This window comes from Pongo pygmaeus, chromosome 1 (genome assembly GCF_028885625.2).
Source record: "Pongo pygmaeus isolate AG05252 chromosome 1, NHGRI_mPonPyg2-v2.0_pri, whole genome shotgun sequence".
Classification (NCBI taxonomy): Eukaryota; Metazoa; Chordata; class Mammalia; order Primates; family Hominidae; genus Pongo; species Pongo pygmaeus.
Genome location: NC_072373.2, coordinates 229333268 through 229359389, shown reverse-complemented (window position 1 = coordinate 229359389; position 26122 = coordinate 229333268). Strand labels below are relative to the sequence as shown.

Genomic DNA, 26122 nt, shown 5'->3' with positions numbered 1-26122 from the left:
GGAATGCACTTTGCATAATCACAGCTCCCTGCAAGCTCAACCTCCCAGGTTCAGGTGATCCTCCCACCCCAGCCTCCTGAGCAACTGGGACTACAGGTGTGTGCAACCATGCCTGCTAATTTTTGTATTTTTCTTTTTTTGAGTCTGAGTCTTGCTCTGTCGCCCAGGCTGGAGTGCAATGGTGCGATCTTCGGCTCACTGCAACCTCCGCCTCCCGGGTTCAAGCAGTTCTCTGTCTCAGCCTCCCAAGTAGCTGGGATTATAGGCACCCGCCACCATGCTTGGCTAATTTTTGTACTTTTAGTAGAGATGGGGATTCACCATATTGGCCAGGCTGGTCTTGAACTCCTGACCTCGTGATCCGCCCACCTTGGCCTCCCAAAGTGCTGGGATTACAGGTGTGAGCCACCGTGCCCAGCCAATTTTTGTTTTTTGTAGGGATGGGCTTTTACCCTGTTGCCCGGGCTGGTCTCAAACTCCTGGGCCCAAGTGATCTGCCTGCTTCGGGCTCCCACAGTGCTGGGACTGCAGGTGTGAGCCACTGCGCCCAGCCCGGATTATAATTCTTTACACATAAAGCACAGATATCAGATCGATCACTGTTGCGTTTTTCCCATGACACTATGACGGGCCTCCAGGCAGAATGTGTTGACAAACTGAACCATCAAATAGCAAATGCAACCCACCCCAGAGCTCTCACTCACTCTTAAAGAAACAAAAAAGCAGCCCGAGGATCTCATGTGGAAGCCTCCGCACCCACGGGCTGTGACCCGGTCTCCAGGCCCCGACTCGCCTGCCGTCCACTTTCTCAAAGCCACTGGAAAAGCCACAGCTGGGGAGCCCCCGCTCGGATGCCTGCACTCAGGGGGTTCAGGGAAGACGCCCATGTGGCTTTTTGTTTAAATGACCTAAAACATGTACTTCTCAGGTGAAGTGCTAGAATCCTCCTCAACACAGCGATCCCACAACTCCACACACATCCCGAGGACTCCCCCATCCCATGGCCCCCGGCACTCACATGATGGTCTGGGGGTTCTGCAGCACACAGGCCTTTGGTCCAAAAGTGGTCACCGGGCATGGCCCATGGAGAGAGCGTGTCCTCCTGTGGGGAGAGGACAGTGTCAGAGCCACCAGGGCCTGAAACCAGACATGCAGTGACAGACACAGATACAGAGGAGGTTACACGCTAAGGCATACATGCAATTTGAAAGATGCCAACTCCATCTGCCCAGCAGCTGCCCAGCAGCCGCACAACAGCCCTTGGAAGGTTCTGCCCAGGTCCATGGCTGCACTGGAGCGATACCTGTGAGAAGCACGCATGCCCACGCGCCCCTCAGATCATGACCCAAGCCGGGGAGAGCTTCAGCCCAAACAAGGAAAATGCCAGGGCCAGGGCCAGCCTGGGATCAGAATTCCTCAGTGTCTCCCCAGGACCCCTCTCTAGATCTGCATTTGGGACTCAAAACCTTAGACAACATCTCATCTGTAAATCGTCTAGATTAAAATTCTAGCACAAATGTTCACTCTCAACTCATGTCAATAAAAAAGACGTAGGCCAGGCGCAGTGGCTCACACTTGTAATCTCAGCACTTCGGGAGGCTGAGGTGGGTGGATCACGTGAGGTCAGGAGTTTGAGACCAGCCTGGCCAACATGGTGAAACCCCCATCCTTACTAAAAAAAGAAAAATTAGCCAGGCGTGGTGGCGTGTGCCTGCAGTCCCAGCTACTCAGGAGGCTGAGGCAGGAGAACTGCTTGAACCTAGGAGGTAGTGGTTACTGCTTGAACCCAGGAGGTGGTGGTTGCAGTGAGCCGAGATCGAGCCACTGCACTCCAACCTGGGTGAAAAAAGTGAAACTCTGTCTCAAAATGAATCAATGAATGAATGAATGAATAAAAGACGCCGGATGAACGGCTCAACAACTTTTCTAGTGATTTAAACATGACCAGGTCACAGTTAAATCACCCAGCCAGGGGCTGTGGCAGCCGCATGTGTCCTGGGGAGAATGCTGTCAGGACCCCTGCTCTCATCAGGGTCCAGCGCTGAGGCTGCCCTCGTCCTGGGTGCCCAGGAGCCTCCCAGTCCCTTCACACACTCAGAAAACTTGCACACAGCCGGCCAAGCAACGGCCCAACAAAATCCTCAAGTCCCAACGCAGAAGCATGGCTTTCCGCTGCCTCGCAGGGCCAGACAACCCCAGGAGAGCCGTGGTGCCCTGAGGGCTGCTCCACAGGTGACACAGGCGTGGCCATCAGTGGTCATGGACTTGTTTACCTCAGCCTTTTAAAAACTGGTAAGTACAGGCCGGGCGCGGTGACTCATGCCTGTAATCCCAGCACTTTGGGAGGCCAAGGCGGGTGGATCACGAGGCAGGAGATCAAGACCATCCTGGCTAACATGGTGAAACCCTGTCTCTACATAAAAATACAACAAATTAGCCGGGCGTTGTGGCTCACGCCTGTAATCCCAGCACTTTGGGAGGCTGAGGTGGGCGGATCACCTCAAGTCAGGTGTTCGAGACCAGCCTGGCCAACATGGTGAAATCCCATCTCTACTAAAAATACAAAAATTAGCCAGGCGTGGTGGCACATGCCTGTAATCCCAGATACTCAGGAGGCTGAGGCAGGAGAATCACTTGAACTCGGGAGGCAGAGCTTGCAGTGAGCCGAGATCACACCACTGCACTCCAGCCTGGGCGACAGAGCAAGACTCCATCTCAAAAAAAAAAAAAAAAAGAAAAAAAAGAAGTACATTACAAAAGAAGAACTTTACTTACTTAAGAACTGAAAAGATTATTGCGGAAAACAATGTCTCTTGAAGTGGGTATTGGGATTTAATGTTTCCTTCCCAAGGACAGGCTGTGCTTGGGCGTATTTGGCTACCTCCTCCCCCATCTCACCCTGAAGGCGCCTGTCACTCACTATGGAGGCAACCTCTGACCCAGGGCTGCTGTCATCAGGTTCAGAATGAAACAGAAATGGTGCGTTATGCCAAAGAACCCACAGGAAAAAAAAAATAAAACCCCAAAGCAATTCTGTTCGCGCAGTCACTGTGCTGGGGTGGCCTGGAGGTACAGGACAACGACCCCCACTGACAACAAGGCAACGAGGCATCTGAGAGAAGCTGAGTGGTGACGTGGTGCCTGCAGGACGAAGGCACCCACCAGCGCTCGTAGCCTCCTGGCTCAGGCAGTGACTTTGTAGACAGAAAACGTGGGAGTACCCTGTTTCTCCATTGCTGCCACCAAGTCAGAGGCGCCCGTAGGCCCTCCCATCTCACTGGGTAAGACAACATGCTTTCTAAGACTATTTTTCACCAAAAAGCCCCCCTTGCATTTGATAGTCGTGATCCTTGTGTTAGGCAGCGCTGGCTCTGGCAAGCTTCCACCTAAAACTCACCACATTTACTGTCACCAGGACCGAGAGCAACATCCCCAGGCACCATCACAGCTGTGCTAGTGCGGCCACCGTCATGCAAAGCCTGGGGCGCTGTTGCTCAAGCAGCATTGTGCAAGGGTGAGCACTGTGGGCACTCTTGGCACAGGAGGGAGCCACTTGCCCAACATGTGAGAGGGCTAGGCCCGCCCAAGGCCACACTGACGACTCTGCCTCCACCAGCCCTGCGCCACAGTGCAGAACCCCCCAGCCTTCGCCTCAAAACAAGCAGAGCCAAGAGGGATGTCCCCTCACACCCCGGTGACTTCTGTAGAGCAAATGTTTCCAGGCCGGGCGCAGTGGCTCACACCTGTAATCTCAGCACTTTGGGAGGCCGAGACGGGCAGATCACCTGACGTCAGGGGTTCAAGACCAGCCTGGCCAACATGGTGAAACCCCGCCTCTACAAAAATACAAAAATTAGCCGGGCATGGCGATGCACGCCTGTAATCCCAGCTTCTTGGGAGGATGAGGCAGGAGAATCGCTTGAACCCGGGAGGCGAAGGTTGCAGTGAGCCAAGATTGCGCCACTGCACTCCAGCTTGGGGGAAAGAGCGAGACTCCGTCTCAAAAAAAAGTTTCCTCTCCAAGTTCGCTTCAGTCTAACATCAAGGGTCAATGTGGGCGCCAGTTAGATGGTTCTGTGCTGATACAGACAGATAAAGAAACACGGTGGCACCCTGCACCTGTGCTGGCACCTGGGAACGTGCGCCAGGCAGGTGTCCATGGGCCAGGATCCCCCTTCAAGGGCACAGCTTCACCTGGGCAAGGACCCAGCCTCACCTTCCAGATGCATCGACACAGACTACTCAGAATTCTTCATAATCGTTTTAAGAAAGAATATTATAAAATCAGACGAGGAAAAAAAGAGGAACCATCCCTCCTGGTTGTACCTGAACTCCTTGGTGCTCCCCAGGGCGGGCGAGGCAGACAGGCTGCGAGACTTAGCCCGGCCCCGGATGGGGTGGTTGTAACTCCAGGTCTCGTCGCCGTGGCAGGCCGAGCAGCAGTAAGCAGCCGCGTCTGGACTCAATTCCTTATTCATGGTCATTTTTTCTTGTTCCATTTCCATTGTCAGGAAATGAGAACTTCGGTCAGAAAAACACTGATGCCTTAATTTAATAAAATAAATAATGTAAATAAAGTAAATAAATATGTATGAAACAATAATAATTTACACATACGTATGTTCCATTTAATCAAGGGGAAAAAATGGCTGAAGTCCAATTTACCAAAGTACTTTGAAAATAGACTGTTTCCATCGCAAAGATATGTAAGAACTACTCCAGGTTTTTGGCTGGGTGCCGTGGCTCACGCCTGTAATCCCAGCACTTTGGGAGGTGGAGGCGGGCAGATCACCTGAGGCCAGGAGTTCAAAACCAGCCTAGCCTGACCAATATAGTGAAATCCCGTCTCTACTAAAAATACAAAAATTAGCTGTGGTGGGCGCCTGTAGTCCTAGCTACTCGGTAGACTGAGGCAGGAGAATCGCTTGAACCCGGGAGGTGGAGGCTGCAGTAAGTCGAGATCATGCCATTGCACTCCAGCCTGGGTGATGAGAGTGAAACTTCATCTTAAAATTTTTTCTGTAAAATAATATTAACAAAAAAATTGTTTTAAAAATAACAAAATAGGAAGTCACACTGTGTGGCCAGGTATGATGGCTCATGCCTGTAATCCCAGCACTTTGGGAGGCTGGAGAGAGAGGATCAGTTGAGGCCAGGGGTTCAAGACCACTCTGGGCAACATAGAACTCTTCTCTAGCAAAAAAAAAATTAGTCGGGCATGGTAGCCCATGAGCGAGACCCTGTCTTAAGAAAAGAAAGACTCTGGCCAGGTACGGTGGCTCACGCCTGTAATCCCAGCACTTTGGGAGGCCGAGGCGGGCAGATCACCTGAGGTCAGGAGTTTGAGACCAGCCTGACCAACATGGAGAAACCCCGTCTCTATTAAAATTACAAAATTAGCCAGGTGTGGTTGTGCATGCCTGTAATCCCAGCTACTTGGGAGGTTGAGGCAGGAGAATCGCTTGAACCAGGGAAGCGGAGGTTACGGTGAGCTGAGATTGTGCCACTGCACTCCAGCCTGGGCAACAAGAACGAAAGAAACTCCGTCTCAAAAAAAAAAAAAAGACAGACTCTTTCTCGTAAACAATACGTCATATTAATGAGAGAGAAAGTGTGCAATTTCAAATACCCTAGTCCAGAAAAGCTGTCAAATAAAATGGAACCAGCAGATATGTTGTGAACTCCATGCCCTGCGTCGTGAATTCAGCGCCAATGAAATATTTACCAAACTGACCAATATTAAGCCTCAAAGAAAACTGGTGAGGATAGAAAACCTCACCTTTTTTTTTCTTTTTCTTTTTTTTTGAGACAGGATCCCACCTCAGCCTTCCAAGTAGCTGGGACTACAGGAGTACAGCACCATGTCCAGCTAACTTTTTTTCCTTTGGTAGAGACAGGGTCTTGCTATGTTGCCCAGGCTGGTCTTTAATTCCTGGCCTCAAGTGATCCTCCCAACTCAGCCTCCCAACACAGTGCTAGGATTATAGACATGAGCCACCATGCCTGGCCTAGAACCTCATCTTTTTTTACTGAGACAGTCTCACTCTGTCACCCACGCTGGAGTGCAGTGGTGTGATCGCAGCTCACTGCAACCTCTGCTTCCCAGGTTCAAGTGATTTTCCTGCTTCAGCCTCCCTAGCAGCTGGGACTACAGGCGTGCGCCACCACGCTCAGCTAATTTTTTTGAATTTTTAGTAGAGATGGGGTTTCACCATGTTGGCCAGGCTGGTCTTGAACTCTTGACCTCAAATGATCTGCCCACCTCAGCCTCCCGAAGTGCTGGGATTACAGGCGTAAGCCACCACACCCAGCCTAGAACCTCATCTTCTGACCACAATACAATAAAACCAGGAAGAGATAAAAATAGAAACAAAGAAAAGCCCTCAGCCACTTGGAAGTTTCTGAACTTTCTCTTAAGCAACTCAGGGATTAAAGTGAAGATCAGACCCAACACCTGGAACACCCAGAAGGTGGAGGTGACATAAACATGCAGCCAAGGTCGGTTCAATCCCATCAAAGCTGCATCACAAAACCCATGGGAAACCATGAACTGAGCATTCAAGTCAATAAAGCCAGAAATAGAATAAAACAAGCTTCAGAAGAACAGAAGAGGGGCCATGCACAGAAACAATAAAAATCACTCAATAGAGGCTAAACACACAAAATAAAGCCAAACATACCTTCTCATTAAAGAAGATAAATCTTAATAAACTCAGGACAAGGTAGAGTCTGGCATTAAAAAGGATAAATGTGGCATTATGGAGTGAATGTGTCCTCCCCAAATTTATTTTTTATTTTTATTTTGTAGAGACAAGGTCTCTCTGTGTTGCCTAGGCTGGTCTCAAACTCCTGGGTTCAGGTGATCCTCCTGCCTTGGCTTCCCAAAGTGCTTGGATTATAGGTTTGAGCCACTGCACCCAGCAATCCCCCCAAATTCCTACATTGAAGCCCTAACTTCCAGTGTGGCTGAATATGGAGGTGGGCCTCTAAGAAAGGAGTTAAATGGGCACGGTGGCTCACACCTGTAATCCTAACACTGTGGGAGGCTGAGGCGGGCAGATCATCTGAGGTCAGGAGTTCAAGACCAGCCTGACCAACATAGTGAAACTCTGTCCCTAAAAAATACAAAAATTAGCCAGGCATGGTGGTGGGTGCCTGTAATCCCAGGTACTTGGGAGGCTGAGGCAGGAGAAATGCTTGAACCCAGGAGGCAGAGGTTGCAGTGAGCCGAGATTGTGCCACTGCACTCCAGCCTGGGCCACAAGAGCAAAACTCCGTCTCAAAAAAAAAAAAGAAAAAGAAAAAGAAAAAATGAGGTCATAAGTGTGGGGTCTGATCAGACAGAATTAGCATCCTTGTAAGAAGAGACACCAGGCTAGGCATGGTGGCTCACTCATGTAATCCCAGGGCTTTGGGAGGCTGAGGTAAGAGGATCACTTGAGGCCAGGAGTTCAGGGATAGCCTGGGCAACATAGCAAGATTCTGTCTCTACACAAACAAAAAACAAAAAACAAAAAACAAAAAAAGTTGGACACAGTGGCACATGCCTGTAGTCCCAGGTACTTGGAGGCTCCGGCAAGAGGATCAATGAGCCCAGGAGTTTGAGGTTTTGCAGTGAACTGTGATTGTGCTGTTGCACTCCAGCCTAGGCAAGAGACCCTGTCTCAAAAACAAAACAAAACACCAGAGAGCTCTCTCCTCACCTCTGTTCCCACCCTCACTGGGCACAAAAGTAAAGCCATGTGGGGACACAGAGAAGATGGCCATTACAGTGAGAAAGAGTCTTTACAATGAACCAAATTAGCTGGGACCCTGACCTTGGACTCTTGGCCTCCAGAGCTGTGAGAACAAACATTTCTGTTGTTTATGCGCCCCCTGCCCCATGCCTGTGGCACTTCGTTACAGCAGCCTAAATAAAACAACTAAGATATGTGAGATGATGGCAAGGTGGGCAAAAGGAAAGTTCAGGAACTATGGACACAAGACTGTGGGCCCTATGCTAAGGTCAAAGTCAAGGGGTTCTCTGAATACCCAAAAAGCTGGTTCTCACTCTGGCTGCATTTTACAATCACCTTAGGAGCTTCAAACAATACCAATTCCTACGTGCCCTCTAGACGAATGATCAGAACCTGAAGGTACAGCCCAGGCACTGGCACTTTAAAAGAGCTCCCCAGAAGATTCTAATGTTTAGCGAGAATTGACAGTACTGCCCCAGTGGGTCAATATCTTCCTAGCTTAAGACATACCAGGCGGGATGTGGTGGCTCATGCCTGTACTCCCAGTACTTTGGGAGGCCGAGGCGGGCGGATCACTTCAGGCCAGGAGTTCAAGACCAGCCTGGCCAACATGATGAAACCCTGTCTCTACTAAAAGTACAGGCCGGGTGTGGTGGTTCACGTCAGTAATCCCAGCACTTTGGAAGGCCGAAGCGGGCGGATCACCTGAGGTCAGGTGTTTGTGACCAGCCTGGCCAACATGGCGAAACCCTGTCTCTACTAAAAATACAAAAAACAATTAGCCGGGGGTGGTGGCGGGCGCCTACACTCCCAGCTACTCGGGAGGCTGAGGCAGGAGAATGGCGTGAACCTGGGAGGCGGTGCTTGCAGTGAGCCGGTATCGCGCCACTGCACTCCAGCCTGGGCAACAGAGCGAGACTCTGTCTCAAAAAAAAAAAAAAAAAAATTAGCTGCGTGTGGTGGCACATGCCTGTAATTCCAGCTGCTGTAGAGGGTGAGGCATGAGAATTCGTTGAACCTGGGAGGCAGAGGTTGCAGTGAGCTGAGATCGTGCCACTGCACTCTAACCTGGGCAACAGAGCAAGCAAGACTCCATCTCAAATGAAAAGAAAAAAAAAGAAAAAAGACATACCCGTGTGTTATCCAAATACATGAAAAATTCGGCCAGACACGGTGGCTCACACCTGTAATCCCAGAACTTTGGGAAGCTGAGGTGGGTGGATCATTTGAGGTCAGGAGTTCGACACCAGCCTGACCAACACAGGCTCTACTAAAAATACAAAAAAAGGGCCGGGAGCAGTGGCTCTCACCTGTAATCCCAGCACTCAAAAAAAAAAAAAAAAAAAAAAAAAACAACCAAAACCAAAAAAATTAGCCTGGAGTGGTGGTGGACACCTGTAATTCCAGCTATGCGGGAGACTGAGGAAGGAGAACAGAATTGCTTGAACCCACGAGGTGGAGGGTGCAGTGAGCCGAGATCGCACCACTCACTCCAGCCTGGGTGACAGAGTGAGACTCTGCCTCAATAAAAAGAAAAAAGAAAAAAAGAAAAAAAAACATGAAAAATTCAATGAAAACCAGAACCTACAAAAACATGTCTGGTATAACTACTCCTATTGAGTACTATACTAGAGGCCACAGCCAGTGCAGTAACATAAGAAAAAAATAAAAGGTACAGTGACAGAAAAGGTTTGGCATAGAATGTAGGTCTGTTAAACAAAATAAGAAAAGGAACAAGTGAAGTTGTACTTGCAGATGACATGACATTTCTATGTAGAAAAACAAATAAGTGAGTTTATTAGCAAGGTTTCAGGAGGCAAATTCAACACACAAAAATCAACTGTATTTCTATATACTAGCAATAGACAACAGGAAATTGAGACCATCCTGGCTAACACGGTGAAACTCTGTCTCTACTAAAAATACAAAAAATTAGCAGGGCGTGGTGGCGGGCGCCTGTAGTCCCAGCTACTCAAGAGGCTGAGGCAGGAGAATGGCGTGAACCCGGGAGGCGGAGCTTGCAGTGAGCGTAGATCGTGCCACTGCACCCCAGCCTGGGTGACAGAGTGAGACTCTGTCTCAATAATAATAACAACAATATAATTTATGGCTGGGTGTGGTGGCTCACGCCTGTAATCCCAACACTGGGAGGCTGAGGTGGGTGGATCACCTGAGGTCAGGAGTTTGTGACTAGCCTGACCAACATGGTGAAACCCTGTCTCTACTAAATATAAAAAATTAGGCAGGCATGGTGGCGCATGCCTGTAATCCCAGCTATTTGTGAGGCTGAGGCAGGAGAATCACTTGAACCTGAGAGGTGGAGGTTGCAGTAAGCCGAGATTGCATTGCAGCCTTGGTAACAAGAGTGAAATTTCATCTTAAAAAAAAAAAAATTATATATACATATATATATGATCGATAATAGCATTAAAAATATAAAATATGTGGGGATATATTTGGTAAAAGACATGTCAGAACTGCACACTGAAAACTACAAAATATTGCTGACAGAGATGAAAGGAAACCTAAATAAATGGAGAGACATACCATGTTCATGGATTGGAGGACTCAATATTGAGATCTTAGTTTTCATCAAATTGATCTGCAAATGTTACCCAAACACAACCATCAAAATCCAAGCAGGCTTCTCTAAAGGAAAGGACAAGCTGATAAAATTCACATGAAAATGTAAAGTATCTAGACCAGCTGAAAAAACTTTGAACAAGAACAAACATGGAGGGCTAAGTCCATGACTTGTTGAAAAACTATGGGAACCCGACAGTGTGGCAGCATCAAGACGGACATACACATCAAGGAAACAGGACGGCCAGCCCAAAGGTAGACGCCACAGACCCTCACACACATGAGTCCATGAATTTTTGACAGGTGCTGAGGTGATTCAACATGAGGAGGATCATCTTTTCACCCAATAGTTCTGAACAACTGGACAGCCACGTCTAAAAGAATGAAGCCCAACCACTTCCTCATACTACATACAAATATTAACTCAGAATGGATTATAGACCTAAATGTGAGGACTAAAACTACAAAACTTTTTAGAAGAAAGCACTGGAAATTTTTGTGTTTTTTTTTTGTCTTTTTGTGAGACAAGATCTCCCACTGTTGCCCAGGCTGGAGTACAGTGGTGTGATCTCAGCTCACTGCAGCCTCAACCTTCCAGGCTCAAGCAATCCTCCCACTTCAGCCTCCCAAGTAGCTGGGATTACAGGCATGCACCACCACAACTGGATAATTTTTTTTTTTTTTTTTTGGTGGAGATGGGGTCTCCCTATGTTGCACAGGCTGGTTTCAAACTCCTGGTCTCAAGTGATCCTCCCACCTTGGCCTTCCAAAGTGTTGGGATTACAGGTGTGAGCCACTGCACTCAGCTGGAAAAAGTCTTAGTGGTGTTTAAAATGTTTTCTACTTAATGGAACCCTGATTTTTTTTTTTTTTTTTTCTGTTTTAGGCAGGGTCTTACTCTGTCCCCAGGCTGTAGTACAGTGGTGCAATCATGGCTCACTGTAGCCTCTACCTACTGTGCTCAGACAATCTTCCCACCTCAGCCTCGTGAGTACCTGGGACTACAAGCATGCACCACCATGCCTGACTAATTTTTGCATTTTTTTGTAGAGATGAGGTTTTGCCATGTTGCCCAGGCTGACCTCAAACTCCTGGGCTCAAGCAATCTCTCTGCCTCAGCATCATAAAGTGCTTGGATTACAGGCGTGAGCCACTGTGCCTAGCCAAAACACTGTTAAGAAAATTAAAATACAGTTGGGTGTGGTGGCTCGTGCCTGTAATCCCAGCACTTTGGGAGGCCGAGGCGGGAGGATCGCTTGAGTCCAGGAGTTCAAGACCAGTTCTGTGTCTTGCTAGTGGTTATATAATTAATTTATGAGGTAACACTGCATAGAGCCGTACACACATACACACATGTAAAACTGATGAACCCTGAATAAGGTCTATAGTTTAGTTATTTCAATTCCCTGGTTTTGATACTGTACTATGGAGGTGTATGGAGGTGTAAGATATTAACACAAGGGCCAGGCACAGTGGCTCATGCCTGTAATCCCAGCACTTTCAGAGGCCAAGGTGGGCAGATCACCTGAGGTCAGGAGTTTGAGACCAGTCTGACCAACATGCGGAAACCCCGTCTCTACTAAAAATACAAAAAATCAGCCGGGCGTGGTGGCGCATGCCTGTAATCCCAGCTACTCGGGAGGCTGAGGCAGGAGAATCACTTGAACCCGGGAGGGGGGAGGTTGTGGTGAGCTGAGATCACACCATTGCACTCCAGCCTGGGCAACAAGAGCCAAACTCCGTCTCAAAAAAAAAAAAAAAAGATGTTAACACAGAGGGAGCTGGTGAAGGGCACAGGGGTCTCTCTGTACTATTTTTACAACTTCCTATGAATTAGTCTATGATTATTTCTTTTCTTCCCCCCAGACGAAGTCTCGCTCTTGTCCCCCAGGCTGGAGTGCAATGGCGCAATCTCGGCTCACTGCAACATCTGCCTCCAGGGTTCAAGCAATTCTCCTGCCTCAGCCTCCTGAGTAGCTGGGATTACAGGTACCCGCTACCACACCGGGCTAATTTTTGTATTTTAAGTAGAGATGGGGTTTCACCATGTTGACCAGGCTGGTCTCAAACTGCTGACCTCAGGTGATCCGCCCACCTCAGCCTCCCAAAGTGCTGGGATTACAGGCGTGAGCCACCGCACCCAGCCAATTATTTCAAAATAAACAGTTAATAAAGGTCAGGCACAGTGGCTCACACCTGTAATCCCAGCACTTTGGGAGGCCGAAGCAGGGGAATCACTTGAAGCCAGGAGTTGGGACCAGCCTGGGCAACACAGCAAGACCCCGTCTCTACAAAAACTTTAATAAAAAATAAACCAATCAAAATCACAAAATGTTAAAAAAAAAAAACATGTATTATTACTGCTACATTACCTAGAAGCTCTATTGTGTGTGTGTGTGTGTGAGAGAGAGAGAGAGATAAATAGAGAGAGAGATTGAGAGACTGAGAGGCAGGGTCTTGCTCTGTCACCTAAGCTGGAGTGCAGTGGTGCAATTACAGCTTACTGCAGCCTCAATCTCCCAGGCTCAAGGGGTCCTCCCACGTGGCTGAGACTACAGGCATGAGCCACTATGTCCAGCTAATTTTTAAATTTTTTGTAGAGACAGGGTCTCGCTACCTTGAACGGGCTGACCTTGAACTCCTGGGCTCTGGTGGCCCTCCTGTGTTGACCTCCCAAAGCACTGGGATTACAGGCATGAGCCACTGCACCCAGCCTAGAAGCTCTGTTCATATTTATTTGCGAAGATCAATTTGATGACTAAGCAGTAAACTAATTTATAAAATAATATTAAATATTAAAACCAACTTTAAACAATTATCTTCACCTGTGTGTGTGTGTATATATATATACACACACACATATATATTTAACAAGTATCTCCATATATATACACACACACACACATATATATATTTAACAAGTATCTCCAATACCACAACCTGTGTATTTTTTTTTTTGGAGATGGAGCTTCGCTGATGTTGTCCAGGCTGGAGTGCAGTGGCGCGATCTCGGCTCACCGCAAACTCCGCCTCCCAGGTTCAAGTGATTCTCCTGCCTCAGCCTCCCGAGTAGCTGGGACTACAGGCGTGCGCCACCACTCCCAGCTAATTTTGTATTTTTAGTGGAGACCCGCCTCTTTAATTCTCCAACATGGAGGGGTTTCTCCATGTTGGTCAGGCTGGTCTCAAACTCCGAACCTCAGATGATCTGCCTCCCTTGGCCTCCCAAAGTGCTGGGATTACAGGCGTGAGCCACTGCGCCCAGCCACCATTGTGATTTTTTGACAACAGCGAATCAGGACTGACACTTAATTCGTTTGTTTGATATGTTAACTGTTTTAAAAGGACACACAATGCTAGCTGCACCAAAGTGCATTCAAATTCCTCATAGCATGAATCTAATTTTAAAAAACCTTTGTAGGGCGGGCATGGTGGCTCACGACTGTAATCCCAGCATTTTGGGAGGCCGAGGCAGGCGGATCACGAGATCAGGAGTCCAACACCAGCCTGGCCAAGATGGTAAAACTCCGTCTCTACTAAAAACACAAAAAAATTAGCTAGGCGCAGTGGCAGGCGCCTGTCATCCCAGCTACTCAGGAGGCTGAGGCAGGAGAATCGCTTGAACCCAGGCGGCAAAGGTTGCAGTGAGCTGAGATCACGCCACTGCCCTCCAGCCTGGGCGACAGAGTAAGACTCTGCCTCAAAAAAAACAAAAAACAAAAAAACAAAAAAACAAAATGAAAAACCTCTGTATTAGGAAGTTTTATCAGAAAAAAATACTAGAGCACAATAAGAAAATATTCATAACGAACTTATACAAAGTAGCAAGGAAAACATTAATATGCCAATAAATAAATGTGCAAAGAACATGAACAAAAGTCACACACACACAAATACAAACATAATATACATGAGTTCGTTCCCATGTAAGAACTCAATCAATATTTGTTGAAAGACTAAATGAAAAAGGAAAATTTATTTAGTGACAGAAATGGGTAATCATTCAACCTCAACCCTGAGTGGGAAAAAACTTACTGCCCACTAAATTATCCATCTCATCTCACCCCGGTAAATAATGCCCAGTGCTGGCATGCACACTGACAGTATACAAACTGAGAAAGACTTTCCGGAAAGTGCTACAGCCATGTGACCACAGGGCTTGACCCTGTGACCTCATTAAACCTAAGCAGATTACAGGTCTGAAGGGGGCTTTCTTTAGATGTGGCTCCACCTACTTAGGGGCAAATGAAGAAAACAGGTGTCTGGGCAGTTCTGAATGGGAAGGCCAGGCATCACCCCACCTCTTCAGTTGCACAAAGTGTGCGTGGCATCCTCACATCCCATCTGGCTCGATTTCACTTTTTCTCTGAACACTTTTCACCATCTGTCTGAAGCACACACACACATTTTATTCACTTCCCCATTCCCATGCATGAATGCTAGGACCTTTGCAATTGTGGGCCAGGAAAGACTGCAAATGATAAGCCACCAGCAGAGAGAGTAGAAATGATATCCTGGGGTTACAAGCTAAAGCATTACTGACACCCACTTGTCCAGAACGGCTGAAGCTGGGCGGTGACTGTCAACAGGTATATACGGACTAGAAAGTGGAGCTGCTGGAGGAGGCCCTGCACCTTCCTGCCATGACACAGCCTCCCCCCAAGTGCTGGGCTTCTGTGCTCAACACCCTCTCTTGCTGTCATCCTACCACACCTGCAGACTGGAGGTAATCCAGATGCAGGGCCGTCAACTCCCACAAACACCCACCTGCCTCTTAATTCTCCAAAGTGAGACCTAGATTTCCTCAAGCGTGAAGCTCAATAAAATCAACTATTGTTTTCTGTTTTCATCACAAGCGCCACTTTCCCCCTATTTGTTCACCGCCTCCACTCCACAAGAACCGCTCTTGACTTGGCCAACTTTCTGGGACACCCTCACTACAAGCATTTATGAATCAAACAGGTTTTTATGCTAGCCTGGAAATCTAACTGCTTACAGCAGTTGTTTCAAGAAGAAAATGCTGTTTTGGAACCAAACAGCAGGCTGCCAACTGAAGCAACATAAACCCACCTCCGAGTTCAAATAAAACAAACAAACAAAAAGACTGGTCAAAGTGAGGCAAGCCGTGGTGGCTCACACCTGTAATCCCAGCACTTTGGGAGGCCAAGGTGGGCTGATCATGAGGTCAGGAGTTCGAGACCAGCCTGGCCAACACAGTGAAACCCCGTCTCTACTAAAAATATAAAAATTAGCTGAACGCGGTTGTGGACGCCTGTAATCCCAGCTACTCAGGAGGCTGAGGCAGGAAAATCACTTGAACCCGGGAGGCGGAGGTTGCAGTGAGCCGAGATTGTGCCACTGCACTCCAGCCTGGGCAACAGAGCTAGACTCCGTCTTTAAAAAAAAAAAAAAAAGACTGGTCAAAGTGGCTCATGTCTGTAAGATCAGCACTTTGGGAAGTGGAGGCAGGAGGATCTCTTGAGGCCAGGAGGTTGAGACCAGCCTGGACAACACAGTGAGACTCTATCTCTACAAAAAATTTTATAAATCAGCTAGGTGTGGTGGTGCAGGCCTGTAATCCCAGCTACTCAGGAGGCTCAGGTGGGAAGATCAATTGAGCCCAGGAATTTGAGGTTACAGTGAGCTATAATCATGCCACTATAAACACGTCTGGGGGACAGAGTGAGGCCCTGTTTCTAACATACGCGCGCGCACACACACACACACACACACACACACACACACACATATACACACAGAAACATCTCAAGGGGACACCTCCAAATGATGAAGCTATTTTGTTGGGTACTGCGGTGGCACCTGTGATTCCTCAAGTAGCTTGGAACCAGCGTGCTAACGCCATGAAGTGGCTGCAAAAGTCCCAGTGAAGTCACTGCTGGGAGCAAACAGGCCTTACAGAGAAGTTCCAAGGGGACAGGAAATTTCCAGAGGCTTCAGAGGACAATGTTCAAGGGAATAAGTACTTGAAGGGAATTATCTAACAAGATGTTAAAGTAACTTCCTTCTTAGACAAGATGATATAAGAAGGAAAAAAAACTTATTAAGGCAAACATGTCAGTTTCAGGCCAACTAAGGCGGTCCGAGAGACATGGAACACAAGAAGAGTTTTGAAATGTATTCCCATCAAGAGCCAAGAATAATGAACTTTTGAATGTAAAACTTAGTGTGTTCCAAAACAAGAAAGGAAAAATAACTTGTTACTCGGAATCGAAGCCAAAAGGAATCTCATTGCTTGGGGAGGAGGGATGGGAGGGTGGAGGTGGTCCTTGGCCTGGGAAGGAAAACTCCACCAGGCCTTCGGAGCTGGGCACGCCCTGTTCCCACAATTAAGAAAGAAAACGACGACCTAGAGCTCAAGGCCGGTGCTGACATCTGAGCTACTGGACGGCAGCCGCCTGTAGGAACATCACCATAGACTATTGGAATTTTCTGGCAAGTACTGGGCACTAAATCAAAGATGTGTTTTTAGAGAATTCCATGCCGATACTGCTGTATAGAATCCTTTATTCATACTTTCCCACTAGGTTTGGGCCCCTCTAAGCTTTCACGAGTCAAAGACCCCTCCTGCTTGCTGAAACCACCCACGGAAGGCCGGACACCGAGGACCTGGCCGCCCAAACAGCGGCGACTGACAAGCGCGGTCCGGGCCGGACGGCCCCACCTTCCCCGCCCGGGAGAGCCAGGCCTCCCTCAGACCCGTCCCCAAGGCCGAGCCTCGCCCTGGGCCGTGCTGGCGCCCCATTCGGGACGGAGCGGCGGCCCATCAGCACTTCCACGGCCTCCTCAGCAGGCCAGATGGGCAGGGCCGGCCTGGTGTCTCCCCGCCTGGCCGCGCGCTCGCGGGCAGCGATGACCCCAGGCAGCGGGCGACCCCAGGCGGACGGCAGGCCGGGGCTGCTCACTCACCGTTCGCTGCCGCGGGCGCCTGCGGGGTCGTCTACATGCCGGACCGAGCCCGCAGGCCCCGCCGCCGCGCCGCCGCCAGCCGTCGCTACCTGGCCCTTGACGCCCTGGCCGCCGGTTGCCCCATGGCCGCCCGGACCCCAGCGCCGGCGCCGCCGCCGCCGAGCAGCAATGCGCCGCGCCCGCCGAGTGCGCAGGCGCACCCGCCACGCATGCGCTCTGCCGCGCCGTCGCGCACGTGGGCCGTCCCGCGGTCTGCCGGGTCCCACCGGCGCCGGGACACCCCTCGCGGGCAGGAGGCGGCGGGCGTGGCGAAAAAGAGGCGGGCAGTGGGGAAGAGGGGCGAACCGCGGTGGAGAGCGGTGACCAGGGAGTGGAGGCGGGCAGCGGGGACAGGGGCGGGCGTCCGCGACTCGGGTAGGAGGGGGTCGGCGCCCCGAAGAGGGCGGCCCCCGGCTCCCGTCCCCACTCACCTGCCACGTCCGGAGGGCGCCTCCGGGTCCGCCCGCCACGTCTACGCCTAGGCGCCCCCGACCTTGTGATCCCAGCCCGGCGTCCCGCCCCCAACTCACCGCCACCGCGGGCGGGACCTCCCGGACCACGTGGGCCGGCTCAGGGGAGTGCAGGTGCCCCGCGAGAGCTGGCCCCACCCGCCGCCGCTTCCCTAATTACCGGGCTGTGACACGGTGTGGGCCGAGCCGGATTTGGGAACCGAAACTTAGAGCAGCTGCGGCAGCGCTGCGCTCCCTCGGGGCTGTCCGTCGGGGCTGGGAGGGCGGCCCTGCGCCTGGGGGAACCGCGCTCGGCCTCACGCCCACCTTTAGCGGCCAGGTGCGCCTTGCACGCCCACGAACGGCCTCAGAGGGGTCTACGCTTGGGATCCCAAGGCTGGCAGTGTAGGGAGAACCTGGTGGCCTGGGGCACCTCGAGGGGGACCAGGGAGCGGTGTTTTGCGCACCCCACAGGTTGGAGGACTCGGGGAGTTGGGGGAGGCGGCCAAAGCCACAGGAGCGGACTTTGTACTGTTTGTTAGAACTGCGGGCCTCACCCAGCCCGCACTTGCTGAACTGGTGGCTGCTCATCCAGCGCCTTCAGGCCTCAAATATCTCAATAATGTGCCCTGTACCCAGTTCTCAGCTCTCGAGTCCCTGTCAGGTAAACTGGCAATGCACGACCAGCTGCTCTAACCTGCTGGCCCCCCAGGTGCCAGACATTGTTTTGTTTTTCTGAGATAGGGTCTTATTCGTCCCCCAGGCCGGAGTCCAGTGGCGGGCTCCCGGCTCACTGCTCACGGCTCACTGCAGCCTTGACCTCTCAGGTGCAAGCGATCCTCCCACTTCAGCTTCGGCTACTTCATATATATATATATATATATATATATATATATATATATATATATATTTTTTTTTTTTTTTGTAGAGATGAGGTTTTGCCATTTTGCCCAGGCTGGGTCTCAAACTTCACCCGCCTCGGCCTCCCAAAGTACTAGGATTACAGGCGTAAGCCACTGCACCTGGCCCAGCCATTGTTTTCTGAGGTTCAGTCCCTGTCTATACTTCCTGTGTGATCACCTGGCCCAGGATCGGTGTGGACCTGAGTCCTCTGCAGCCCTTCCCCACACCCGCATACCTGCTCTCTGGTCAGGACTCCTGGGACTTGAATCCAGAGACCCGGAACACGGCCTGGCCGAGTCTTCTGGAAAACAGCTCTTCTGTTCAGATCCACAGTGAAGTACAGGGCACCGAGGGTGACTGCAAAGGGAAGCAAGGATCATGGGAACTTGGGGGATTTCTTAAGCTCTGTAACTTCTCCCGGGGTTATTTTGCAAACCCAACTGTTTCGAAGTGACCACCAGCCACACCCACAGAAGCGGCTTTGAGCTGCCCAGTTCTTTTTCTTTGGCGGGGGGAAGGGGAGCGGATAAGATCATTAACATAATAATGCTTGAGCTGAGTTTTTGGCTATGATCATTAGCATAATAATGCTTGATCTAGATGGTGCACACACAAGCCAGGCACTGAGCCAGGCCTCAGTAGAATCTTCTAGAGTGGAGGCAGTCACCTGCTTCTGCAGAGGCATCCAGTGACTGTTGTGGGCCCCAGGTCACACAGCAGGCGCCCTTCGCGTGTCCCGCTGTGTAGGGAGCTCCAGCAGCTGCCCCATCTGTGGCATGGAAACCCTTTGTCTACCCTGGGCCTGGGTACTGCCTGCAGGAGAGCTTCCCTGTTTCAGAGATGAGAAAACAAAACTAGGGCTGTGGTTTCCTTCAGCTGACAGGTTGTGCAATTTCTCAGGGCAGGCCCCAGGTATGACCCTGAAGATTCAGGGGCCACGATCTCACACCCACACCTCACCCCAGGCCTGACCAGCTAACTAAGACCGAAGCTGGGAAGGCTCCTTAGGGCACCCGGAATGGTCCAAGAGGCAGTTTTGCTTGGGCTGAGACCAAAGGGAAGAGATGTCCCCGCAGCAGGAACAGAAGGATCCAAGGCTGTCATGGGGGCTTCTGCCAGATGGTGCACAGGAAGATGGTCTGCCTCCAAGGGATTGGGGGTCAGGAAAGGCCCCCTCCTGCCTGGCCAGGCCCCGGGGATGGGGCAGCAGTGGGTGGCATCTCCTGCCCTGACCTTCCTCAGCCCCAGGGCTGCCATTGCTCAAGGCGGCAGTGGACTCTTCACATAATTTCGCATTGTTTTTTTGTATTCTTTAAGGATGGCTCCCATGTTGTTTACTTCAGAACCCCCAAAACCTGGACCCATCCTCTTCTGGGGGCCAGCAGGGATGCTGGGAGGGTGGAGGGAGAAGGGGGAACGGAGGCCATGAGGGATGGAGCAGGATGGGGTGCACTGGGGTACAGGTTGTTCCTGGGGAGGCTGAGGAGAGAGGGAAGTTGACTTCAGGTGGCCTGGCTCCAGTAAACTGGGTGAACGAAGTCTGCCCAGAACCCACAAGGGTAAGTGGCCTGGAGCCTGGGGAAAGGGTGACTGGGAGGGACTGAGGCTCCTGGTGAAGGACATCAGTATGACAGGCTATCTGGTCATCTCATCCAGCCTCCAGCCAGCACCCGGCACAGGCCCTGCCTAGGCTGAAAGCCAGGATAGGGGCATCTGCAGGGGCCAGTGTCTGGATCTGCTCACATGACTGTCCCTTGTTTGGCCTGGTTTGGGGCAAGGGGCAACCTCTCTCCCAGGACGCCAGCCATGTGCCAGGCACACTGAGGATTCAACAGTGGAAACCAAAGTCCATCAGGTGTTCACCTTCTAGTGGGGCAGATGGGCAAGAAGCAGAATTGGCGGGGGCAGGCAGGGGTTGGGGTACAGTTTTGACCGAGGTACCCAGGGACAAGTGTTTCTCAGGCAGAGGCAGCAGCAAGGCCCAGGACCCCGAGGTGGTGAGAGCCTAGGGTGGGCGGGGATCATCAACAGTAACCACCTGGCAGGACTGGGACTCCCTGTGTCCTCACAAGATCCTTACCAAGCAGCCTGGTACTTTTTGTTTGTTTGTTTTGAGAGGAAGTCTCAAGTCTCGCTCTGTAGCTCAGGCTGGAGTGTAGTGGCATGATCTCAGCTCACCGCAAGCTCCGCCTCCCGGGTTCAAGCGATTCTCCTGCCTCAGCCTCCAGAGTAGCTGGAGTTACAGGCGCACACCACTGAACCCGGCTCATTTTTTGTATTTTTAGCAGACGGGGTTTCATCATGTTGGCCAGGCTGGTCTTGAACTCTTGATCTCAGGTAATCCGTCCACCTCGGCCTCCCAAAGTGCTGGGATTACAGGCGTGAGCCACAGCGCCCGGCCACAGCCTGGTACGTTTATCGTCCACATTTTTCGCGCGGCAGCCAGAGACACAGAGAGGCCAAGCAACTCGCTCAAGGTCACCCAGCGAGGAAACGGAGCTGGGGGGCGGGGGTAGGGGACAGGGCGAGGCCAGAGTAGTGGGAGGGGCCGGGGCGGCCTTTCCCGGGAGCGCTGGGTTCCCGGCCGGCCCTTCTATTGGCCCCAGTCACTCAGGCTCCCAGGGCCGGCTGGGGGCGGGGCGGGGCGCCGCGCCAGGCCGCTGAAGTGTCCCCGTTTCGCGTGGGCAGAGCGCGCCTCCCCGCGCATCCTGCTGAGGGCCAGCCTCTGCTAGGTGCGTGACACGGAGGGGACAGAACGGAAACCTTGTCCTGCTCAAGTGTGGACGTGCGTGCCACATAAAATTGAGGTGGGGAACCTCCATCCCTGGGACTTGGAGCACAGGGGCGGCCCCGCGCCGCTTGGTCAAAGGAGGTCCGAGGCCCTGCAGGAACAGCCCACAGCCGGAGCGAGCTGCAGGTCACTCCACTGCCTTTGTCCACCTGCGACAGGTGCGCCCGCGCATGCGGGGCGGAGCCAGGTGACCCGAACACACGAAGCGCGCCAGGGGCCCCCACACCGCGGGGCTGCTGGCGACAAAGGGCGCTGCTCCTGCAGTGGCCAGGCTAATGCAATCTACAAACTAGATTTCTGTGCCTACAGTTTGAATATGATTGCAGTTCACTCAGCCAGTGTGGAATTATCCTCCTCTTTCCACACTGCCTTAGTGCCGCTGTCCAAGTGCACGTTGTTGGCGCCCGTTTTCATTTCCTGTTTTGCTAAGAAAGTGGGGCAGTGGCCTCCATGCCCGCCAAGGGACAGGCAGGCCGCCCCACGGAGGGGTCCCTCTCAGCTCTGGCTCTTCCATGCCAAAGCCAAGGGGAAGGGGCACCAGAGGGTCCCAGGTCCCACATGCCAGCTCCGTCAGTCTGCTGGGTGCCAGGCTAGGACGCAGAAGCCAGCAGGAATCCCCAAAGGGAGGAAGTGGAGTCGGGGGTGTGGCAGCCGTGCTGAGATGCTCGGCCTTTACTTACTCTGGGCAGGGACCAAGGTAGGCCACTGCAGGCCGGCACCCTGCCTCCCGGCTGCTGGAGCCCTTCCCTCCCAGGAACTGCCAGGCAGGAAAGAGCCTCAGGTACTCTCTGCATTTAATTTTTAATTTTTTTTTCTTTTGACGCCTCTAAGACAAGTTCAACTGTCTAGTGATTTTAAATGGGGTTTTTGTAAGACAGCTGGCAGGGTTAGGGCTTGCGAAGAACTTGCATGTCTATGAAGAACTGATTTATTTCAGGGAAAAGTGGGGGATGATGAAGCCAGGCGAGCCCACCCCGTTCAGCCTGCCAATCACACCCACTTCAGCAGCCTAAAACAGCACCAGGGTCGCCCCACCAGGGAGACAGCGCCATATTGTCACTTGCAGTGGTGGCAGATGGGCACCCTTGGTTGCGTCAGAAACACACCCAGCACCCTGCCTGGAGCAACAAAGGTGGCTGGGCCCTGCTCCGTGAATCCCAAGTGCCCTATGGGAGCCTCTCCTCCCAGGGACTGCCAGCCTAGAGGAGGGGCTGCTGGGCTGTCTGGTGCCCAGCAGAGGAGGGGGCCTACAGGTACTTTCTGCTGAGAGCCTTCTTCACTTAACAGGAAAAAGTTTGGCTAGATGTGGTGGCTCAGCCTGTAATCCCAGCACTTTGGGAGGCTGAGGAGGGCGGATGACAAGGTCAGGAGATCGAGACCATCCTGGCTAACACGGTGAAACTCCGTCTCTACTAAAAATACAAAAATTAGCCGGGTGTGGTGGCAGGCACCTGTAGACCCAGCTACTCGGGAGGCTGAGCCAAGAGAATGGCGTGAACCCAGGAGGCAGAGCTTGCAGTGAGCCGAGATCGTGCCACTGCACTCCAGTCTGGGCGACAAGAGCAAGACTCCATCTCAAACAACAAAAAAACAAAAAATTAGCCGGGCATCTAGGCCAGGCGCGGTGGCTCACACCTGTAATCTCAGCACTTTGGGAAGCTGAGGTGGGTGGATCACGAGGTCAAGAGATCGATACCATCCTGGCCAACATGGTGAAACCCTGTCTCTACTAAAAATACAAAAAATTAGCTGGACATGGTAGCAGGCACCTGTAATCCCAGCTACTTAGGAGGCTGAGGCAGGAGAATCGCTTGAACCCGGGAAGCGGAGGTTGCAGTGAGCTGAGATCGCACCATTGCACTCCAGCCTGGGCAAAAAAGAGCGAAACTCCGTCTCAAAAAAAAAAAAAAAAATTAGTGGGGCGTCGTGGTACGCGCCTGTAATCCCAGCTACTTGGGAGGCTGAGGCAGGAGAATCACTTGAACCCAGAAGGCAGAAGTGAGCTGGATAGCGCCACTGCACTCCAGCCTGGGCCACAGAGCGAGACTCCACCTCAAGGGAAAAAAAAAAGTTCCAGCTGCTGGAGCCACGGGAATTAAAAAGTTACTTTTTTTTTTTTTTTTTTTGAGAGGGAGTCTTGCTCTCTCACCCAGGCTGGAGTGCAGTGGTGCGATCTTGGCTCACTGCAAACTCCAGCTTCCCGGGTTCATGCCATTCTCCTGCCTCAGCCTCCAGAGTAGCTGGGATTACAGGCATGTGCCACCATGCCCAGCTAATTTTGTATTGCCGATTTAAGATGTTAAAAAATCACCAGTTTGGAAAGCAGGGAAGTGGATGGTTCCGGAGCCTAGGAGTGGCTATTTGGGACACATGCAGCCGTGGTTTTCCACACTGCCATGGCCAGTGCTCATTTTTTTCTTACTAGATGCAGTTCTTTATATTCAGACCAAGAGGAACACTCAGTTCAGTCCCAAGGAAAGCTAGTCTCTGGAATAACATCCTCAGACATTCTAAGGGAGGGAAACGGCAGAGGAGAAAGGCAAGGCAGCTGCCTGTGGAGACTCCCATGGTGCTGTGGGCAAGGCCTATGCCTGGGGAGGGGTCTGGGGGATGGCAGGTGGACCTCCCTGCTCTGCTGGCCTGTGAGGTGGAGCTTCCCAGGAACCCCTCCAAGGAGCCAATGCGCCACTCGTGGCTTCTGTGACGTGGTGGCAGCCACGGCACCGTCTGGCATGAGCAGACCCGTCAGACCTCACAGCAAAAGGGACAGCCTAGGGAAGCGGGCGCGTCGCAAACTGGAAGTGGACCCGTAAATAATCACCACACCAAAGTCCCTCATGTCAAACTGCTTTATTACATCTTAAATAACAGTACAGTTTAATATAGTATCTATCTTGCATCCAGCTTCCTTGCAGTACACTGACTTTAAAATTAAATACAAAAGGTGGAAAGGGGTGAGGGTGCAGAGAGCTCTACAGAGTTGTTGGACGGAAAGAGAAAGAAGGGGTTTCATTTGTATTCTCTTTGCCAGATCCAGGCCTACCGCAAGGTCACAGCACAGTTTTGTATAGAATGTTGCAGAAAACAGGATGGAGAAGCCACTACTGCTGCTATGAAGGAGTGCGGGGGGCGGGGCGGGGGGGGGGTCCCACAGAACCTGCTTTCCAAACGCTGCTGCTGAACACTGGCCTTGAAATGAACACCAGGACAATCTGTGTGTGATGAGAATGAGCCACCTCAGATGTGGAGGGCCCTGAAGAATCCATATAGGAGGGCAGGCTCTTCACTCCCTCTCCCTCCCTACCCTCAGAATCCAACAGCAGTCGTTTGCAACAGAACTTTTTTTTTTTTTTAAAGAAATAAAGAAAACAGTGACTTATCCCGCTACCCAAGCGTGTAGAGCCGCGCGCTGTACTGCTTCCGATATGTGCCACAGAGCAGCAACGAGAAGTGGACAGAGCCGCAATGGTTACAACTGTAAGAGGTTATTTCTTAAAAGAAAAAGAACACCTAAGGACTGAGTCCTATATGCACTTTTGAGCATTTCTACAGCATGCGATTCTAAGAGTAAACCCACCCAATATGGCAAACAATCAAAATTTTTAAAATTTAACTTAGAAAGTCTGAGATCATTATTTTCAAAACATTGATTTGTACATTGTTTCATACACAAATAATTGACTGACTATCCAAGCACAGGACAGGCATCTCTCTTGAAAACAGAGGTTCCTCCTAGTTGGGGGTGGGGTAGTGTTAGGCTATTATAAACTTCCCTCCAACTTCACAAGGAAACCCAAAGTGAGATTAAAAACTCAACTGAGAAGATAGACAGGATGGGTCAGGAGGAACATGGTGCTGGATCTGAGCTCACTTTTCAGCAAAGGTGAAGGATTCTCTGATCACGCATTTGAGACCGTCCCCGCGTGTGCTTGGCCCCATGGCTTCTGAACATGTTCTTTTCTATGCCACGTTTGTGTGCAACAATGATCTGTGACACTAGACAGAAAATTAAAAACCAGGGACTGAATTTACATCATTGACAACGTCAGAGAGGCTGCCCTAGACTCTCTGGTTTTGATTAACTGTTGAACACAAAGGAATACATTTTAAAAAGGAAATATGAATGCTTCCAAAATCTTGCTACAAACATGACTGAAATTTGGACATGATGACCAGATGAACAAAGCCCTCAGTGTGTTTTGCGTGAATGCCACAAAACAAGGTCACTGGTCTAAAATTCAAATAAACTAGTGGAAAGGTGTGTCTGTCTGACAATTACACTCAAGTTTACCTTCTGGTTAACATTTTTATTATATATTTCCTTTTAAAATTCATTCAAGACAAAAAAGAAAACAAAGACGATGGCCCCGGAAGGAATGCACAATTTGTTTTAGTTTACAGCACAGAGATCCTTCTCTTAATGGGAATTGTGCTCTTGGTTTCAGCAATAAGTGAAGGAAAAAAGATCTTGCCCTTTTGAAGTTCTGAGGGGAGGTGTAGGGTGTCCACGTTAGTACGGTTGAATAGGATATGCTCTCATGGTAACGCGTCCAAGTTGGAATGGTCTTCCAGTCTCCATGGCATCCACATGCTGTTTTAAACAGAGTTTAAAGAAATGTGAAAAGAGGCAGAGAATCTAAGTGCAGACGCAGAGTCAGGTCACTGCTCTTCCCATCACTGCATGAGTGTCTGCA

At 50.9% G+C, this 26122-nt stretch overlaps 2 protein-coding genes across 12 annotated transcripts in view; both read right to left on the bottom strand.

The window, feature by feature from the left end:
- NADK (NAD kinase) overlaps positions 1-19107 on the bottom strand; it is a 29063-nt gene extending 9956 nt beyond the window's left edge. The window contains exons 1-4 of one of the 4 annotated variants that reach the window (XM_063660308.1): positions 17247-17400; positions 10284-10338; positions 4327-4545; positions 1019-1102 (exon numbers count right to left, since the gene is read on the bottom strand). In XM_063660308.1, the coding sequence (XP_063516378.1) occupies positions 1019-1102; positions 4327-4505 (263 nt within the window). In that variant the 5' untranslated portion in view covers positions 4506-4545; positions 10284-10338; positions 17247-17400. Of the gene's footprint in view, positions 1-1018; positions 1103-4326; positions 4546-10283; positions 10339-17246; positions 17432-17716; positions 17833-18872 lie in introns of those variants that run through there. The other 3 variants (XM_054444479.2, XM_054444488.2, XM_054444470.1) reach the window with 3 other exon arrangements.
- Positions 19108-24263: 5156 nt separating this feature from the next.
- GNB1 (G protein subunit beta 1) overlaps positions 24264-26122 on the bottom strand; it is a 107653-nt gene continuing 105794 nt past the window's right edge. For all 8 annotated transcript variants that reach the window (XM_054444445.2, XM_054444434.2, XM_054444423.2 and 5 more), the window contains one exon: positions 24264-26019. The gene's annotated coding sequence lies outside the window, so the exon portion shown is untranslated. The remainder of the gene's footprint in view (positions 26020-26122) is intronic.